Genomic DNA, 13632 nt, shown 5'->3' on the forward strand with positions numbered 1-13632 from the left:
ACTAATATCAGTAAACTGCATTCTTCTGTTTCTACTGCGCATGCAACAGTGAATTTCCATGGAAGATCATCAATAATTCTGCTAATTTATGTAATATTTACGGACGAGTATCTAATACAACATATATCAATAACACATATCATTCCTCAAAGTAACGTATACGGTAAACATTAAAAATCAATAGACATATACAGCAGGCTGAAATAGGTATAAAGTTCAGACACTACAGAATACATTTCACTTGCTCTTCCTGCTGGTCTAGTGGCAAGCACGTGTGCCTTGGGTGTCCCGGGCTCGATCCCCCGTGGTGAAGTTTGAAATTTTGTCATAGATCGTTTTGTATTCGTGTTCCTGTCGTTCAAGATTAATGGAAAAGATTGTAAAACGTGTATAACCGAGTAGAAAATAGAGACAAGTTACTCAGATACGTTCGGTGAATCAGTTAACTAAAAGAAAAGGAAAAAGTGTTTAAATCACTTGCCTGTAAATTGTAAAGAACTCTTAACGGTTACTTCCAATCCCACAAAACTAACATTTTTCTTTTACCTGTTCTCGAAGTTTCTCTTTGTATTTGTACCGGGTTCGATTAAATAGAACTTCGAATAAAGACTACGTTGAATTCATTTATTGACTAATCCTGAAATTCTCAAAGATATAGGTATGATATTATTATTATTATTATTATTATTATTATTATTATTATTATTATTATATTATTATTATTATTATTATTATTATTATTATTATTATTATTATTATTATTATTATTATTTAAAGTAAGAAGTTTCAAATCGGGCGATGTAGTACTTACGTAAACTAAATGATAATTTATTTGACAATATTCACTTGTCCACTATACATTTTCGAGGTTTTGCTTTGAGAAATAAAGCTATTACAATATTCAATACTAAAAGTATTTCAATAAAAATATATTATTAAAAATACTGATTAATTAATTGGAGTTAAATATGTTTTCCAGTAAGAATTATATAGAGAGATTATTTAATATAAAGTGCGATGCAAACGAATATTCGAGTTTTAACCAGATTAGAAATTGATAACTTACACAAGAATATTTACTGTATTAGTTCTATAAATCTTTATGCTTATCGTATTATAATTCTCTTTAAAATTATGATTTTTGCATTACAAAATGTAGAACGAGAAATAAATGTAATATTCTATTTGTTGAGGAAAACTTTCAAACAGTGATGATTTCAGGGCATGACCTGTGGGAGGATTTCAGACCCTGTCGACATAAATTTTCCCCTTCTTGACCATCAGTTATCTTCGATCATGCTCAAAGTGGACTAATAATATTTTATCAGTTTTCTGTCATTCATATATTGACCATCCCCCGGGAAGAATCTTCTGAAATCGTCAATGCTTATAATTAATTTTTCATTACAAATCAAAGGGTAATAATGAAATATTGAACATAATTAATATTTTGTTCTCAGCTGTGGATTTTAGATTTGCAATTCATATAATGTTCGCTTGTAATCGAATTTCAGACAAAAAGTAATTGCCAAAGATTTATTCAAAGAAATGTTCTCAATCTTCTAATGAGAGTGGGAACTCACTTTTAAGAAAAAAAAAACGAATACTTCATACAGGGTTTCAAAACATAAACTTCTGAATGATAGGGTACTGACCCAAACCGCTCGACCAGTTCGTATGTCGTCAGTGAGCCTCTTTTGACTTTTATGTAAAGGGGTTTCCTGCTCCACACTTTTTTTTTTTTTTTGCTTTTGTCGATACGATTATAAGTTTGTGGTGAATATTTTGACGTTACAACTGTTGCAATGCATGAAAGTCTTTTTCATATAAATTATATTCAATTTTATGTCCTAATAACTTATATACAACAGGTTTAATCTGTGAAATGATTGGGGTTGGAGTGATCGTAAATGTTTTAATAGTTAGGAGCCTGGATATGCATACCCGCTTAACGTTGGGATTTACTTCTGTGAAATTTGGTACGCCAAGACTAAGACGTTAGCAGAAGACCGCAGAGCATGGAAGCTTCTCAGTTGCGGAAAGTGATCTGCCAATAGTGGCAGAATGCACATGAGATGATGATGGTAATGATTTCGTTTTCATTTTCTGAGATCCCTTTATGCGGCAAAAGGACATAAGGTGTTTTTCAAAAATAAATGAAAGGGAAAAGACAAAAAATGCTCTCCTTCTGGGAAAAATGCCGTGGGCACCTTTCACATAGAAGATGAGTCGAGTGTAACCGAGCCTGTCGCTAACCGAGTTCGGCCACTAAATATAGCAATTTTTATTTCCCTGGCTCTAATAATATTTGCCCATAAAATTTGTTTATTTTTTAGATGAGGAGCTACTTGTCCACTGAATTACTTTCAGTCGAACTAGTACGAGTAGTTACCGAGAAATGAATTACCGCATACAAAGAGAGTTGGTCAGAGCCTAACCAACCGAACATGCCCTAGCCAAGCCCAGCCAACAAATATAGTAGTCTTTATCCTCTCTCCGAAGTGCTATTTGCCCACAGAATTTCCTTGAGATGCTGAAAAATGAAGTTTTAAATGCCATGCAAGTCGAGCCGAGCTTACGTTGTTCCTGGTCAAATTTGTCTGCCTAATATAGCATGTTTACCCCTTTCGACATGGGCTGTTTATCCACTAAATTTGGCATTGACTCCCATTACATAACCTCGTTGCCTATAGTAAATGTTGTAATGGGTAGGTAAGCAAATCTGTTTTGACATGCATTACAAAGAACAGTAACGATTTTAGGAAGAGGGTTTTAATCGACTTTCCCTATGCTGCGGACGTCCGTGAAAACAATAACTTTGTTAGTAAGTAAATTTCATTTGCACTTCAGAAAAAACAGAATCTCTTGAAATATTTAGAGGTAGGGTATTGCTCTCTCTTTCTCTAAATCTTGCGGATGTCTATGGTGTGGAGTAAAGTAAGAAAAGGGGAATGTAGGGAATTTTATTACTTCGGAGAATATCCACCCGGTAAACCTCTTGAAATCTTCACTTAAATCTATTCGGCCAACACGGGCTTTTCACTCTTCATTCTACTTTTAAAAAGAAATAAATAAAGTGAAAAGAAATCATTGTAAAAATATTTCATTAGTTGGTATGGCTGGTACATCTGATATATGTACACATATGTAGGCTATGTTACATGTTAAATAAACATTGGCTGTTACTAATTAGATATTGCTCATACAAAACAGCCTTCCTAATATCCGGATATAACGCTTTTATACAAAACTCTTTTGATCACAATGTTAGTTACAGTTTAGATTTCTTATTATCGTCCACTTATTATCGCCTAAATTTTAGTTCTCGTAAATATACTTTTCTGTGTATTTTCAAATTTCAAGTAAAACAACTCGGACACTGTTGTTTCTTAGTAGTATCCATTTTTAAAGTCATTTAGTATACACTTCTTTCGTTCAGAAGTAAAATTTCAGTTTAATAGATGAATACACGTATATCTTACTAATATGAGTGTAGTAATGCTTAAAATAAGTTACAGTGTCTCATCATTGGTACCAATACCAATATTATAATCTGTATTGGAAATATGAGAAAACATGTAAAATATTTAATTTCAAATCCCCTTCATCATGTAATATTAACATTGTTTTCCTCATATTAATTATTGTGTAATACACTTTTACGTTTTTCTCGTTCATGATATGAATTGTATATCCAAGTATACCTTTTTTTTTTGTCATTTCGCATCTAGATATAAAGAAGGTATTTCATTTAGTAAATCATTAACTTGTTTTATACATTTGTTTTGCAAATAGTTAGTATACTTGATAAACAACTTGTTTTATATACATATAGTATGCTCGATATGAAAAATATGAATATTTTATTGTAAGCAGCATATCTAAAAGACAATAACGTGTAGTCATTTGTTTTGACAACTTTAGAATTATGTTAGTTACAATTGGCGTCCTACAGGGAATCGTTCTTGTTCCCGTATTTTCCAGTGCTTTTCTTTTTTAATCTTCATGAACAACTATTAGTGTAACAAAGTTTAACTATTCTTCAAAATTATCTCCCAAGACGTGCTTCTTTCTGTGTAACTTAACATTTGAGTTTCAATCATAATATGCTTACTCGTAGTGTTACATTGGGTTACAAACTTTCTTTCAGTTGATATTGTTATAAATATATATGTGCACAGATTTAAAGAAATTTAAAACTTGACATATTTAAGGACTTTGATAAGTTTTGGTCAAACATTATTCTCCTATTTGCTCTACGGCCCGACTCAGTGCCGGATTTAGAGGGGTGCAATGGTGCACTATTTACAAGACTATGTAAAATAAGAAGCTAGCAATGAAAATAGCAAGACTCTCCAAATCTTTCTACCGTCATATTTCCATTTGGGGCTTGAAACAATGCAGAGCTTCGCAAAAGCAATAGTTTAACTCGATTTTCTAAAGGTTGATGGAAAAGGAATCACTAAGCAAAACAATATAACATTTGTCAAGTAGGGAAGAAAACTGAAGGCAGGAGGAGAGAAGAACATTTTTGTCGTGCAGTCCACTTGCAACCCTCTTTAAAATACTTTCCTCCGTTCTATGCATCAATGTTGTCAGAGCAAATAATATTGTCACATGTCACGTTGAAGAGTCAGTAAGATTGGTTATTATTGGTAGTTATTGCTTGAAGCAGCAATGCACCAAAACGGGTAGAATGCCTCCTTTTGAAAGGGTTCGAAATATATTCCTTCCATGCGGATTTTTAAACAAGAATCCAATTGTCAGGAAATATTCCTTATTTTTCAATAACACTAACATTTATTCATGAATAAATATAATGAATAATAATGATAATAATCATGTTAATAAAACGAATAATATAGCATAACAACATGGAATTGTAATTTCCCCTTTCTACTTTTCTGATAGTTGTGTGAACAATTTCACAGTTTTACGCCCTTATTATTCCTCATAATAAATGTACCGAAATAGTACGGTAACTTAGTAATAATTTCAAAATTACGTCCAAAGCTTCATAGTTAATTTTCTCAAAATAGAATGTACAATTATAATAAATGGCTTCCGGTGAGTTGATAGAACACAACTACCAGAATCGAAGTACAGTTGATCCAAAAAGGGCAAACTAAAAGATTAATAAGTATGATGTATTTACAGTTCCTGAATATGTAACAGCAATTCACTCAGATAAACTACTAATAATCCTTACCAGTCCTAAATTCCACACAACTTTAACGAACAATTTTAGGTTACTCAAGTACAATCTAATTTCAATTTTACATATTTAACAAAGCACCGTTAAAATTTAGAAAGATACGTCGCACTTTATCTTTATTCCAAATCTGACGTAAACAGGTAGTTGTATATTCGGCCACAATTCCCAGGTGGCGTTACTATTATTTTAATGAATGACAATGCCAACTTCTTGATTAAACAACTAATCAGCTGTTTCACAACGTCCAGAAACTAATTATTTTTTTTTTCTTGGAGAAATGTTACATGGTACACTGGCCCTTAGACAATCGTTGATCCGCCACTGACCTGACTCATACTGTTTACAAGCGAGATACTGATGCCAACCTCGTTGTTAACTATTGTTATTCAAGGTTGTTCAGATCTATATAACTTAGAAAGTTAAATTATTTTCAAAATATTCAATATAACATCACACAGTAGCTGTCGTAAAAAAATGAAATTCAAATTTTGTCTTTTGGTAAGATTTTAAAGTAGGGAATCAAACACTCACTCTTTACTTTCAGTTAAAATTCATAATATTCATTCATGCAACACAAAATATTAGTATAAGTTATGTTCCGAAAAACTTGAACACGAAACAACCTCTACGTTGATCAAGTACAGGTATCATACTAGTTAAATGAAGTTCAACTATCACAAATATGTTTACCACTGAAATGTTCTGTATTGTTAAAAATTGAATTTAAAGGATATTATTTAAAATCTATTTAGCAAAGTTCTGTAAATTACTGTTCTTACATGATTAGATGCAAAATATAGAATGTACTGTGTCTTGTACAATGTATTAACAAATAAACATATATATAAATGCAGGATTAAATACGTATATATGGTACGTACTTTCTCCTAAATTTAAATCATTTATTTTTCATTCCTAAATAGATGCCGACAGATTGGGATATGAGTGTGTTGAATAACATTATTATAGTAAAGGAGAGAAATAGTGTTAAAGTATATTGGTCGAGCGATGAAGTAATGATATTCCAAATACACGATCCAAAACCACTTAACATCGAGAAATATGTTGTTATAACTTGGATTGAAACAGTACAATTGTATGAAGAAGAAAAAGGTAACTCTTTAGTTTGTTCTTCATATTCCTTTTCATCAACAAATAATTAACAAATGAATTACTATTCTAGTATAGCTAATACACTAACTAGTAGCACTAATACTCCTAATTGTAATAACAATGTAACCGACCATTTCAGCAATGCACATTTCTATTTCACTGTTCCAATGTTGCTTGATTTATGTTTATTTTAATTTTTTATATGCCGACCTTATGTCGATCTGTGCTTGTTTGTGTTCAATTTATTGCTTGTTAATTACCTTGTGTTTATGTGCGATGAAATTTATATTCTATTTAGTTTTTAATGTTTCTTGTAAAAGGCTACGGTATACTTCATCTGTTCCTATAATTATGTAAACTGACTTTCTAGCATATATATAAATGATCGTTATACCCGAGATTGGAAAAGACAATGAAATCTACGACTCTACATTGTCAAGGTATATAAAATTACGGGTAGCACCGGATCGCGTTTAGCGTTGTGATTGGCTTCCTCTTGTATAGTGCATACATATACCTATTTTGCATACTAACTTTTTGCCTTATTTGCATATGGAATATATAGATTTTCAGTTACATATTTACACTTATTTTTAAAATAAAGGATTATGTTGGAATCATTAATTAGGTTAAGTTTATTTGTATATATTATTATGTCAATTATCATGAGCAGAAGCGTTCATTTAATTAATAATCTTATGTATCATGTATCTTTATGGAAAGATAGCTTCAGTCTCTCGTTCTGGGAGAGCGTAGAGTTCAGAAAAAATAACAAGCTTCAAAGCAGAGTCTTTGTGCTGCACAAGAGCTATGCGTTCTGAGGGAGAAGAGTAGGGCATAGTATCAAATTAGAGACTCAGGAAGAGTATGTCCGGATATGGACTTATATTTTACTCATCTCTGCATGAGGGAGAAACATTTCAGTTCGGAATCGGAGTGTCGCAGAGATCTATTGTTACTGGAAGGATCTGGAACCTAGCATGTACATACCGAAACCCTGCATACAAAAACGTGTTACTTTTGGAAACTCCGCCCACTATTCGCACATATTAGTATGCAAGCGTCTGGATAGCAAGGGACGTTTTCCGCTGGCCAAGCGATCCTATAATTTCAAACTATACCTGAGAAGCTATGATTCAGTGCTATTCTTTCTAGAAGACTTCACCCCTTTGTGTATAGATGTTCTACACATAATTCTTTATACGTGTGTTAAAAATTGTCTTGATATATTCGTTATAGTTTTTGTTCTAATAAATTAGGTCGTAGCTAGTTTTAGCATTTATAAGAATGAAATAAAGGCTTATATTGAAAAGAATGGCAGCTCTCACAGTACTTGAATGAGATAGGATACCGCCATGTTTATAGCAGAAATTTTCCTGCTGAGGGCCAGGATTATTGCAATGGGGAATTTTCAATTGTAATATATTAATTATCAGATGACAGCACAAGGTATTCAAAATATATGTATAGTTTTGATTGTAGATTTATTTTGTAATGCGTTTTAACAAGTTTGGTGCTACAAACTTGCTAAACAGGAAAAATTAGAGCTTGGGGAACCTCCCTCACGCCTCTCGTACAGGTGGAAACTTTTTGAAGTCACTCACTAGGTGTCTCCCTGAGATTGACACAAGGCAGGGTGAGGGAGGCAAGTGTTTATTTAAAAGTATTAAATGTTCACACAGTATTTTTATATTAAAATCTTGTAGTAGATACCAAGTGTTATACATCATTGGAAAGCTGCATGTTCATACTTTCTAGTGATAGCAGCAACTTTGTAATCAAACATTACAGGGAATTATAATTAATGTAAAAAGATGCAGAAGTGTAATTTTGCAAAGTAAATGGATCAAAGGGGTAGGTAAGCACGTCGAACCGATCACCCTGCACCGCACTCCTCCCCACCATAAGAAAACATGCTATATGTGGCGCAAACCTATAGTTTTGGCTAGAAATGACAAAAGATAAAAATAATTGGAAGGGAAGAGACAAGGCAGTGACTTTTAGACGCGGAGCAAGAAAGCAGTTGTTTATTAGACAGTACGTACTTTGGCCAACTCCAAATGTTGGTTAATTGGAGAACAATGTAGCGTCTTAGATTGTGATAATTACTATGCAAGGCAATATTGTGAGTCTTATATAGTTTCATTGAAACTTAATTGGCTTTGGGTGTGAGCACTTGCCGACGAGACAAAAGCATTAAAACGTCGCAGTTCGAAAATGAGTCTTTGAAGTAGAAACTTCTTCGTCTAGTCAGAAAAGTAAACAGTCTTCGTTAGCTAGACAGTGGGAGTAGCCTTGCATCCCAGGTTGTAAATAATTGTATACATTCATATTTCTGTTTACTTAAAGTGCTGTTTCGTTTGTATCATGTGTGTGAGACGCAGTGCCTGAACTTTTCATTTACTAGCGCAACCGTGGACTCATCAGCGCACAAATCCATGGTGCAACGAGTATCTGTGTTATAATACAATGCAAGTGTCAGTCAACAGCCAGACCGTTCACGACCACCACTTAGAAACCTCCAGGCGAGACGACAACGGAGGCTGCTAGATCTTCGAGATCGGCAGACACCTTCTCAACATGCTGCTGCAGGTCCAGTGAGGAGTTGGAGGATTGACCAGATTTCTACAATCAGAGATTTCAACAATCAACAAAGCATGCCAGATGGGGAAAGGTATGCCAACGTGGGATGCTAACCCACATGAAACCCCAAGGATGTTAACGACGGACTTCACGGAACATTAAAGATACGTGCACGAACTTGAATAATCTCCGATAGAAAACATAAAAGGCGTAAATAAAGTGTAAATGTCAAAAGTTTCAAAATTGATTTATTTAATATCAGAAATCTATTAGTGTGGGTGCATCACTTGTACAGTGTTCATTTTCCGTATGCTGTTGGAAATTAAATGATTTTACCAAGGATCCCTGTCGTCTTTCTTGGACTTCTCCAGGAGAACATAAGGTATGTGCAAAAGATTTATAAATGTATCCTGTTTTTATTTCAACTGCTAAGAGTATGCAGAGCCTATAAAAGATGAAAACCAGTAACTTTGTTGTTGTGTTGGTAATCTATTTGGAGTTTCACCTGGAGTTAAAACTGCTCTGAAATCTAGAGTTTTATGCTCACCAAAATTTAACTTATTATTTTTGTTTAGCTAATCACTTTATCTTTTGTTTATTATAATTTTGCTCTACCGAATGTGAGAAGTAAATAAATTTGGACCTTCAGTCATCTTTTTAATATTAATTAGTCATAATCATCTCCCCCCTCACTTCTCATATTCATCCTCACATATCTTCACTCGACACTCTCCATGACGTCTTGTAGAGGAAATTTTTGCCCATACCAACTAACGTAATTGCGTATGCAGTATTTCACTTGTTCTCTTGAACGATACTTCTCGATACTCTCGTTATAAAATAGAGGATATGCCCATATGTATCTTCATCCTATTAGCTAACTGAATGACCATCATATATGTTTTCTCAAACCATTGTGGTCTTCGTATGTAGACATGCAGTGCGTCTTTCGTTTATTTTTATTAAGCCGTCAGTTGAGATTTATATATACAATGGTTACATGCTGCATGTATGGATGTACGAGTGGGAGTGAGATGTTATCCAAAATAACCTCTCACAGGTAAGAAAATCACCAATCATAGGATACGTATGGCTGTGACGTACAGCTTCATGATTTAGCGGTATGGGAAGATCCTCTATTTTATAACATCCTTGGCGATATTTCTACGTGACGACACCGACCGCAAAGTATCCTGGCAAAAATGTGAGCAGAAAGGCTGAATCCAGAGTCCCCTGCTATATTGTGTTACCTTTGTAAAGAAAGTAATGACAAAGTATTTCGAAAATAATTTTGTGTCTCTTACACATCAAACAATTCACTTAGAAAATGAATTGCTAATATTTATTTTTCGTTTTCCTAGTTTGATGAAATTGATTTATTGGATGGAAGATATAAAAATAAAATGATGTGTATGTAAATTAACGTCCTCCCGAAATCCTATGGGTACCATTAGGTGTATCAAATATATAGGATGTACAATTTGTTCACATCTGGAAATTCAAGTTGCTCTCTTATTGGTATTTACAGCTACATCTGATAAGTAACTTTCTGTCGAAGCAACTCGAAATCGTAATTTTTATATAGTCTTAAATGTAAAGAAATGTTATTGTCGAAAAGTACATCAGGAATAATTATCTAAATTAACAACTCCCTCCGGCCTTCATCTACGTGAGGAAGAGTGGGTGTACTACAAATAATAGTGAATATTCTTTGGTGCAGTTTTACTATACGGATGCATAGATTGTAAAATGTAGAGAAAAACTGAGCAAGTCTTTAATTTCTCCTCTCATGTGGGGAACAAAACCCAACCAACCACTGCGGTTCTTCTAATCCGTTCTTACTTCTACTTTACTAGTACTACTACTTATACTATGGATTCGTATAATTAAACTGCACGTATTCATAATTAATTAATGTAATAAGAATGTTTTACTAATTTTAATTACGTTATTGCATGCATCATATTTCAATAAACAAAGTCCTCACGTTAAGCGGGTTTGCATAACCAGACTTAACTATGGAAACATTTACGATCACTTCAACTCCAAACGTTTCACGGATTCAACATCTTTAATGTAAGATGAGGAAGTAAAATTGAATGTGATTTATTCGAATAATAATAGTGCAAGAGCTGCCACTTAAAAATATTCAAAGTAGACTCATAGCTGTAACAAATTATACAAAAGCAAGTGTACAAAAGAAAACCACTTTACGCAAAAGTCTAAAGAAGATTCGCTGCTGCATACCAAATTGTCGACTGGTTTGGCTCGACAGTCTGATAATCAGATGTTTGTGTGTTCAAATTTAGGAGGAAGTATTTTTAAGTGTGTTCTTCTTTTCATCCGGAGATTAAGGATATTTCTTTCAATAGTTCTTTGGAAACTCCCTATCCTACAAATTTGATTAGAACGGAACCTAAAATTCATAGTTGAGATAAAAATATTAGGTATGTTCACTATCCCTTATTTGTAGCGAAAAACTATTTACATGCACAGGTGATTTCAGTAGTTTCTTTTGGGGTAATTGCCAATATGCGTTGGGAGAAAGTACTGCGAAAGCACTAGTAGTCCACATTCAGCATTATAGAAGATATGACTCTGAAGAGAGAAATTTCTTACCTCGAGAGTGGTCTCAAATTTTCCCTCAGCTTACCTCCTGAAATCATCACTGTTAAAAAGATTTTCCTAAGAAATAAAGTATTATACTTCTCTCTCGTTATACATTTTGAAATTACAAAATCATAACTTAAGAGAATTATAATAAAAACATAGAATTATAATAGTAATTACATAGATATTATCCTGCATGTTACCGATTTCTGGTGAGATTAAAACTCAAATATTTTTATCCGATTCCACTCTAAAGTAAATCTTCTATACAATCCTGAATGGAAAGCCATATTTCACTCCAATTAATTAACCAATACTTTACTAATATATTTTTATTGTAATTATTTTACTGTTCAATGTGTGTACAGCGGGCCACAGAAATGTTTCAGGTACAAAATCCGTCATAGGCAACCCCACTAACGCCTGCTAGAAGAATTATTACAGTGGTAGTAGCTAGCAAAGCAGCGTGAAGTTGCCGGCAACTGTTAAAAGCACAAATCGTAAAGAGTGTTTACGTGCAGAACTGGAGCGAAAGGCCGGCTGAAGAAATGACCAAATGGAGTGTTTGGATACTTGTACTCAGAGTACTTCTTGTTTGTATGATACACACGTAAAACTATACACAGCCACTTGAAAAAATATACGGATATCAGATTCGCTGATGAGAAGATAACAGTCGGGGGAATTACTTAATCTTATAATTAATTCAAGTGAGGATTACATAAACAAGTTTACTTAGTTCAGATAACTATACATATCCGCGTATCAAATAATATACGGACAGACAATGCGGTATATAGGGTAGGTTACTTTTTTAATTAACACAAAGCGTTACCCTGAGTTTTGAAACTATTAACAGTAGTCCTGCAAGCAAATCAATTAAAAGTACTGATGGATCATTTGGGGGGAAGAACCCAATGAAACTTTTGGGGGTCTAACAGGGTGTGAGCTCCTGGGTTGCGGCACTACCGACTCATACGTAATACTACTTCGAAAGAAGAAATTGTTGATTTGATTATTCGTTAAATTACTTTTGAAAATGGTAATTATTGTTATGCAGTAATTTACTTCTAAATATTAAAAATGCAAAATTCGATCACACTTAAACTTTGCAGAACTTATCCGTATTAAAGTAGGCTTATTTCCGTTAGCTTGCAAACATAACTTAAGATTCGTGATTTGTTTAATATTTGTGATATTTTACACATTGAGACACAAAGAGAAAAGGATGATTATAGTGCCAATAAACAACAATTTAAAAATGCACGAAATTAATGTTTGATATCAAATATAGACCCATTCATAGAATTAACTCTGTAACTTGCTTTTTCCATTCATTTTACTTCCTTTATTTTCAATATTACATCATCACTGAATTTCTCCACTGAAATTATCTTTCATTTAGCAGCATCCGACAGGAGCTCAGCCTTGTAAACGAAACATTTTAAAAAGTGTAAACGGCGGGGGCGGGAATCCAACAACGGTTGCCATCTTAGGAAACTACACCACTAACCACTCATCTAAAGCGTTTATTTTTCCGATTCGCCTAAATAAAGAGCCTTATACTAGTTGTTCGCTCTTTGTAGATTGTTAATAGTCCGATTGATGGGCACAACGCGGGAATATGTAATGGAGAACTCGGCGTGCATTATATCACTGTATTCTCTAAATTATCGACATTACAGATTTTTTAAAAACAAAATACAAAACTCTTTTATTTTGAATTAAATACGGTGCGTGTATATCAATTGCTGCGTAATAATCGTGGTTCTGGTCAAGCCGCTCGACCAGTAATATAAAGGTAGTCCAATCGAATCGGATACGCGAACGACTAGTATATATTTTTTTTATTTTAGAATTTATGATGCCGATTGATCGTTGATGACACACGTTTTATTTTATTTTTTTGATATTTGAATACTTCGATGTTTCAATACTTGAACTATCAAATCTTCAGGAATAATAATAATATTAACAAACTAATAATAATTATTATTATCTTATAGTAGATTAAAAGTTAGGAGTTTATTATCGCTAAGAAGAACATTACAACCAGAAATTTAACATTTGGCAAGAATATTCCGGTTTTGCTTAGTGTTGTTTACGAGAAG

General features: G+C 33.4%; 1 protein-coding gene across 1 annotated transcript in view; it reads left to right on the forward strand.

The window, feature by feature from the left end:
• The window catches only part of LOC145669855 (uncharacterized), a 344449-nt gene that overhangs the window by 2749 nt on the left and 328068 nt on the right, over positions 1-13632 (forward strand). The window contains exon 2 of the mRNA XM_081738200.1: positions 6139-6328. Within this exon, the coding sequence (XP_081594326.1) occupies positions 6139-6328 (190 nt within the window). The remainder of the gene's footprint in view (positions 1-6138; positions 6329-13632) is intronic.

The sequence above is a fragment of the Thermobia domestica genome, chromosome 14, assembly GCF_964235325.1.
Source record: "Thermobia domestica chromosome 14, izTheDome1.hap1.1, whole genome shotgun sequence".
In the NCBI taxonomy this organism is placed as follows: domain Eukaryota; kingdom Metazoa; phylum Arthropoda; class Insecta; order Zygentoma; family Lepismatidae; genus Thermobia; species Thermobia domestica.